At 72.7% G+C, this 7,118-nt stretch overlaps 1 protein-coding gene and 1 long non-coding RNA gene across 2 annotated transcripts; both read right to left on the bottom strand.

Annotated features, from left to right (window-relative positions):
• Positions 1-187: 187 nt before the first annotated feature.
• On the bottom strand, positions 188-1,519 carry LOC148590089 (uncharacterized). Its single transcript, XR_015914367.1, has 3 exons — positions 1,436-1,519; positions 1,220-1,271; positions 188-254 (listed from the first exon to the last, which is right to left on the bottom strand). It is a non-coding gene; the product is annotated as an uncharacterized LOC148590089 (long non-coding RNA).
• Positions 1,520-2,321: 802 nt separating this feature from the next.
• Positions 2,322-6,782, bottom strand: LOC148590090 (thialysine N-epsilon-acetyltransferase-like). Its single transcript, XM_088539486.1, has 6 exons — positions 6,702-6,782; positions 6,348-6,402; positions 5,862-5,945; positions 4,768-4,866; positions 3,123-3,163; positions 2,322-2,507 (listed from the first exon to the last, which is right to left on the bottom strand). The coding sequence occupies exons 1-6, from the start codon at positions 6,762-6,764 to the stop codon at positions 2,322-2,324; spliced, it is 528 nt and encodes a 175-aa protein (XP_088395612.1). The 5' UTR covers positions 6,765-6,782.
• Between the last annotated feature and the right edge of the window lie 336 nt (positions 6,783-7,118).

The following is a 7,118-nucleotide window of genomic DNA, read 5'->3' on the forward strand; positions in this document are numbered from 1 at the left end:
CCCCACAGCACCCATAGACCCCCCCATATCACCTATAGAGCCCCCATAGTGTCCATAGACCCCCCCAGCACCCATAGAGCCCCCCAGAGCACCTATAGAGCCCCCTATAGGCCCCATAGACCCCCCCCAGCACCTATAGCCCCCCCTATAGCCCCCCCTATAGCCCCCCCCCTTACCCTCGTCCTCCGCTCCGGCCTCTTCGGCCACCAAACAGGAGAGTCGGGGCCGGGGCCCGAAGCCCCAGGAGAGGAGCCCTGGGGACACCCGGACGCCTGGGCCCCTTGGGGACACCTGGGCCCCTTGGGGACACCTGGACCCCATGGGGACACCTGGACCCCTGGGGACACCTGGGGACGCCTGGGCCCCTTGGGGACACCCGGACGCCTTGGGGACACCTGGACCCCATGGGGACACCTGGGCCCTCTGGGGACACCTGGACCCCTGGGGACACCTGGACCCCTTGGGACACCCGGACACCTGGGGACACCTGGGCCCCTTGGGGACACCCAGACCCCCTGGGGACACCCGGACGCCTGGGCCCCCTGGGGACACCTGGACCCCTGGGGACACCTGGAGCCCCTGGGGACACCTGGACCCCTGGGGACACCCGGACACCCTGGGGACACCCGGACGCCTGGGCCCCCTGGGGACACCTGGACCCCTTGGGACACCTGGACCCCCTGGGGACACCTGGACCCCTTGGGACACCCGGACCCCTTGGGACACCCGGACCCCTTGCAACACCTGGACCCCTTGCAACACCTGGACCCCTTGGGGACACCCGGACTCTAGGGCCCCTTGGGGACACCCGGACGCCTGGGCCCCCTGGGGACACCTGGATGCCTGGGGACACCTGGAGCCCCTGGGGACACCCGGACGCCTGGGCCCCTTGGGGACACCTGGACCCCTTGGGGACACCCGGACTACGGAGCCCATTGGGACACCTGGGGACACCCGGACACCTGGACCCCTTGGAACACCCGGACGCCTGGGCCCCTTGGGGACACCTGGACCCCCTGGGGACACCCGGACGCCTGGGCCCCTTCACCGGGGGGGACACCCGGACGCCTTGGGGACACCTGGACCCCTTGGGGACACCCGGACGCCTGGGCCCTCTGGGGACACCTGGGCCCCTTGGGGACACCCAGACCCCTTGGGGACACCCGGACGCCGGGGCCCCTTCACCGGGGGGGACACCCGGACGCCGGGGCCCACTCACCTTCGGGGGTCGTTTTCACCTCATGGGGGTCCCCAAGCGCCGCCGCCGCCTCCTGGAACCGCAGGGGGTCGGGGGGGGGGAACCCGGACGCCTGGGCCCCCCCCAGACACCTGGACCCCCCCGGACACCTGGGCCCTTCCCGGACGCCTGGGCCCCTCCCGGACGCCTGGGCCCCCCCGGACGCCTGGGCCCTTCCCGGACGCCTGGGCCCCCCACCTGGATGAGCTTCGCGACCTCCGGGACGTGCCGGGGGCTCCAGACCCGGACCTGGTACCACATGGCGGCCCCTCCCCCCCGGCCGCGCTGGCCCTTTAAGAGCCCCCGGTTGCCCCCCCCCGAGTGACCCCTGCCCGGGGAGGGGGGTCACACCCGGCTGCACACGGCACGTGGGGGGGGGGGGAGGGCCGGACGCCTGGGCCCCTTCCCGGGATTCCAGGGCCCTTCCCAGATTCCTGGGCCCCCCTGAACCCCAGAGCCCTTTCCCGGATATCCGGAGCCTTTCCCGGACGCCTGGGCCCCTTCCCGGACACCGGGGCCATTCCCGGACGCCTGGGCCCTTTCCCGGACTCCTGGGCCCTTTCCCAGATTCCTGGGCCCCTTCCCGGACACTGGGGCCGTTCCCGGACGCCTGGGCCCTTTCCCGAATTCCTGGGCTCTCCTGGAAATCAGGGTCCCCCTAAACCCTGGATCCCTTTCCCAGGTATCCAGGCCCTTTCCCGGACGCCTGGGCCCCTTCCCGGACACTGGGACCATTCCCAGATTCCTGAGCCCATTCCTGGACTCCTGGGCCCCACCTGGACCCCCCCGGACACCGGGGCCATTCCCAGATTCCTGGGCCCTTTCCCAAATTCCTGGGCCCCTTCCCAAATTCCTGGGCCCCTTCCCGGACACTGGGGCCATTCCCGGACTCCTGGGCCCTTTCCCAGATTCCTGGGCCCCTTCCCGGACGCCTGGGCCCATTTCCCAGCCCCGCCCCCCCCCATACACAGAGCCCCCCCCGCTGCTTCCTGCTCTTTATTCACTGATTTGGGGGGGGGGGGGAGACCCCAAAGGGGCGGGGTCACGCGGGAGGGGGGCGGGGTCACGCGGGAGGGGGGCGGGGTCACGCGGAGGGGGGCGGGGCGCCGCCGAGGCGCCGCGTGACGTCATCGGCGCAGCGCAGCAGCCGCCACCCGCGGGGGCCGCGGAGCTCCGCCCCCCCCAGCGCCGCCAGCGGAGGCTCCGCCCACCAGCGCCCGGCCCCGCCCACGTGCATGCGCAGCTCGCGGCAGCCCCGCGCCCAGGCGGCCTGGAGGGGGGCGGAGTCAGAGCCCCCCCGTGGCCCCGCCCACAACAACCACCGCCCCCTCCCCTCGAGGCTGCCCCCGCCCCCCAGAGCTGGCCCCGCCCCCCAGGTTTGCCCCTCCCCCCGGGGCTGGCCCCGCCCCCCAGAGTTGCCCCCTCCCCCCCGGGTTGCCCCCGAGGCTGGCCCCGCCCCCCAAGGGCTGGCCCCACCCCCCAGGGCTGCCCCTCGAGGCTGGCCCCGCCCCCCAGGTTGGCCCCGCCCCCCAGGTTGCCCCCCCCACACCTGGGGCTCCCCCCCCCCCCGGTTGCCCCTCCCCCCTGGGGCTGCCCCCCCGGGCCGGCCCCGCCCCCCAGGTTGCCCCCTCCCCCCCGGGGCTGCCCCTCGAGGCTGGCCCCGCCCCCAAGGGCTGGCCCCGCCCCCCAGGTTGGCCCCGCCCCCCAGGTTGGCCCCTCCTCCCCCCTCCTTGGTGACTCCCCCCCCCCACCCGGACACCTCCCCCCCCCTTTGGGGATCCCCCCTCCCCCCCCGGACGCCCAGGCCCCTCCCCCATCCCCTTGGGCCCCGCCCCCTTTTGACCCCGCCCCCTTTTGACCCCGCCCCCCCGGGGACCCCCCCCACCTTGGACGCCGCCTCCATCAACCTCCGGCCGAGACGGAGCCCTGGGGGGGGGGGACAGGGGGGGACGGATACCGGGATCGCCCGGACGCCGGGGCCCTTCCCAGATTCCTGGGCCCTTTCCCAGATTCCTGGGCCCTTCCCGGCCCTGCTCCCTCCTTCCCCGGTCCCTCTGTTCCCGCTCCATTCCCGCTCCCTTCCCGGTCCATTCCCGGTGCATTCCCGGTCCATTCCCGGTCCATTCCCGGTGCATTCCCGGTGCGTTCCCACTCCCTTCCCACTCCCTTCCCACTCTATTCCCAGTTGGTTCCCGCTCCCTTCTCGCTCCCATTCCTATTCTGTTCCCGCTCCGTTCCCATCGGGTTCCCGCTCCCATTCCCGCTCCCTTCCTGCTCCCTTCCCGGCATTCCCGCTCCATTCCCGCTCCTTTCCCGCTCCCATTCCCGCCCCATTCCCGCCCCCATTCCCGCCGTTCCCGGCGTTCCCGCCCCCTTCCCGCTCCTATTCCCGCCCACATTCCCGCCGTTCCCGCTCCGTTCCTGGTCGGTTCCCGCCCCATTCCCGCTCCCATTCCTGCTCCATTCCCGGCATTCCCGCCCCCTTCCTGCTCCCATTCCCACTCCGTTCCCAGCATTCCCGGTGTTCCCGCTCCCATTCCCGCTGCATTCCCGGTGTTCCCACTCTGTTCCCGCTCTGTTCCCGCTCCGTTCCCGCTCCATTCCCGCTCCCATTCCTGGCGTTCCCAGCATTCCCGCTCCCTTCCTGCTCCCATTTCCGTTCCCGTTTCCACTCCCATTCCTGCTCCATTCCCGGTGTTCCCGCCCCGTTCCTGCTCCGTTCCCGGTCGGTTCCCAGCATTCCCGCTCCGTTCCCGCTCTGTTCTTGCTCCCTTCCCGCTCCCATTCCCGCTCCGTTCCCGGTGCATTCCCGGCGTTCCCCCTCTGTTCCCGGTCGGTTTCTGCTCCCGTTCCCGGTATTCCTGCTCCTTTCCCGCTCCCATTCCCGCCCCATTCCTGCCCCCATTCCCCCTCCATTCCCGCTCCCATTCCCGCCGTTCCCGGTGTTCCCGCTCCGTTCTCAGTCGGTTCCCGCTCCCATTCCCGTCGCATTCCTGGCATTCCCGCTCCCATTCCCGCTCCGTTCCCGGCATTCCCGCCCCCTTCCTGCTCCCATTCCCGCTCCGTTCCCGGTGCATTCCCGGTCGGTTCCCGCTCCCATTCCCACCATTCCCGGCGTTCCCGGCATTCCCGCCATTCCCGGTATTCCTGCCATTCCCGGTATTCCCGCTCCATTCCCGGTATTCCCGCCATTCCCGGTATTCCCGGCGTTCCCGCCATTCCCGGCATTCCCGCCATTCCCGGTATTCCCGCTCCGTTCCCGCTCCCATTCCCGCCATTCCCGGCATTCCCGCCATTCCCGGTATTCCCGGTATTCTCGCTCCATTCCCGGTATTCCCGCTCCATTCCCGGCATTCCCGCCATTCCCGGTATTCCCGCTCCATTCCCGCTGTTCCCGCTCCATTCCCGCCATTCCCGGTATTCCCGGTATTCCCGCTCCATTCCCGGTATTCCCGCCATTCCCGCCATTCCCGTCGCGTTCCCGGTATTCCCGGTATTCCCGCTCCATTCCCGCCATTCCCGTCGCTCACCCCGGCAGCGCGGCCGCACGTACAGATTGTCCACGTAGAGGGTCGGCCCCGCGCGGCCGCTGAACGTGTAGGTGGAGAGGACGTAGCCCTCGACGGCGCCTGGGGGCGGAGCCCGTCACGGCCCCGCCCCCTCCGTCCCAGCCCCGCCCCCCGGGCGAGACCCGCCCCCTCTGACCCAGCCCCGCCCCCTCGGACCCAGCCCCGCCCCCTCCGACCCAGCCCCGCCCCCTCCGTCCCAGCCCCGCCCCCGGGCGAGCCCCGCCCCCCCGGGCGAGCCCCGCCCCCTCGGTCCCAGCCCCGCCCCCCTCGGTCCCAGCCCCGCCCCTTCCCGTCACGGCCCCGCCCCCTCCTGTGATAGCTCCGCCTCCTCCGTCCCAGCCCCGCCCCTTCCCACGACAGCGACACCCCCTCTGTGCCAGCCCCGCCCCCTCTGCAAAGCCCCGCCCACTCCGTGCCAGCCCCGCCCCTCTGTGCCAGCCCCACCTCCTCTCGTGCAAGCCCCACCCCTCGGACAAGCCCCGCCCCTCCGTCCCAGCCCCGCCCCTTCCCATTACAGCCCCGCCCACTCCGTGTCAGCCCCGCCCCCTCGTGCAAAGCCCCGCCTCCTCCGTGCAAGCCCCGCCCCCTCCCGTGATAGCCCCTCCTCCTCTCGTGCAAGCTCCGCCCCCGTATAAGCCCCGCCCCATGCAAGCCCCCCCTCCTGCAAGCCCCACCCCCTCGGGTGAGCCCCGCCTCCTGCAAGCTCCGCCCCCGCGCAAGCTCCGCCCCCTCGTGCAAAGTCCCTCCACTCCTGGTGCAAGCCCCGCCCCCTCCGTGCGAGCCCCGCCCCCTCTCGTGCAAGCTCCGCCCCCGTGCAAGCCCCCTCCGGCACGCCCCGCCCCCTCGTGCAAGCCCCGCCTCCCCTCATGCAAGCCCCGCCTCCTGCAAGCCCCACCCCCCTCGTGCAAGCCCCACCCCTTGCAAGCCCCTGCAAGCTCCGCCCCCTCCGTGCAAAGGCCCCTCCACCCCGGTGCAAGCCCCGCCCCTCCATCAAGCCCCGCCCCCTCCAGCAGGCCCCGCCCCTCCATCAAGCCCCGCCCCCTCGTGCCGCTCACCCTCGCTGGCTCCTCCCTCCGGGGGGGACTCGGCCACGAAACACTCGAACAAGGGGGGGTCCCCGAACCCGGCCTGGAGCAGCACTGGGGGGGGGGGGGCTCGGACGCCGGGGCCCTTCCCGAATTCCAGGGCCCCTTCCCGGATTCCAAGGCCCCTTCCCGGATTCCAGGGCCCCTTCCCGGATTCCAGGGCCCTTCCCGGATTCCAGGGCCCCTTCCCGGATTCCAGGGCCCCTTCCCGGATTCCAGGGCCCTTCCCGGATTCCAGGGCCCTTCCCAGATTCCAGGGCCCCTTCCCGGATTCCAGGGCCCCTTCCCGGACACCAGGGCCCCTTCCCGGATTCCAGGGCCCTTCCCGGATTCCAGGGCCCTTCCCAGATTCCAGGGCCCCTTCCCGGATTCCAGGGCCCCTTCCCGGACACCAGGGCCCCTTCCCGGATTCCAGGGCCCTTTCCCGGACGCCGGGGCCCCTTTCCCGGCGCTTACTCTGCTCGTCCGTCTTCACGTCCTCAGGGGGCACCTTGTAGATCACGGCGATCTCCTGGGGGGGAGGGGTGAGCGCCCGGACGCCTGGGCCCTTCCCGGACGCCTGGGCCCTTCCCGGACGCCTGGGCCCCTTCCCGGCCCCCTGGGCCCTCCCCGGACACCTGGGCCCTCCCCGGACGCCTGGGCCCCTTCCCAGCCCCCTGGGCCCTTCCCGGATTCCTGGGCCCCTTCTCGGACTCCTGGGCCCTTTTCCAGCCTCCTGATCCCCCTTCCCGGACGCCGGGGCCCCCCCCGGACGCCTGGGCCCTTTCCCGGACGCCGGGGCCCCCCCCGGACGCCGGGGCCCCCCCTCACCCGCACGAGCCTCATGACGTCCCCGATGTCCCGGGGCCGACAGGGCCGCACGAGGCCCCACATGGCGCCGTCCACCCCCCCCCCGCCGCCGCCGCAGCGGCCCCTTTAAGAGCCCTCGGAGGGGCCCAGGCGTCCGGGCCCCCCCCCCCCCACCGTGCGCAGCCGCCCAGAGAAGCCAAAGTCCCCCCGGACGCCTGGGCCCCTCCTTGGAAGCGGCCCCGGCCGAGGGCCCAGGCGTCCGGGTGCCCCCCCCTCCCCATAAGTGGCCTTTGTCCCATGGGCCCAGGCGTCCGGGCAGCCACGGGTGACACGACGGGATCCGGGAGAGACTTTATTGGCACCGGGAGCGGCGGGAATGGGGGGAAAGGGCCCCGGCGTCCGGGAAAGGGCCCAGGAGTCCGGGAATGGGAATTGGGG

The sequence above is a fragment of the Tinamus guttatus genome, unplaced genomic scaffold (assembly GCF_059628265.1).
Source record: "Tinamus guttatus ecotype Peru unplaced genomic scaffold, ASM5962826v1 Tinamus_guttatus_pri_ptg001750l, whole genome shotgun sequence".
Classification (NCBI taxonomy): domain Eukaryota; kingdom Metazoa; phylum Chordata; class Aves; order Tinamiformes; family Tinamidae; genus Tinamus; species Tinamus guttatus.

Bases quoted from the DNA above. Each gene is read 5' to 3' on its own strand.
- LOC148590090 (XM_088539486.1), bottom strand. From the start codon at position 6,764: ATGTGGGGCCTCGTGCGGCCCTGTCGGCCCCGGGACATCGGGGACGTC. The intron at 6,403-6,701 runs GTGAGGGGGGGC...CCTCCCCCCCAG, and splicing joins ACGTCATGAGGCTCGTGCGG to GAGATCGCCGTGATCTACAA. The intron at 5,946-6,347 runs GTAAGCGCCGGG...CCCCCCCCCCAG, and splicing joins CGTGAAGACGGACGAGCAGA to TGCTGCTCCAGGCCGGGTTC.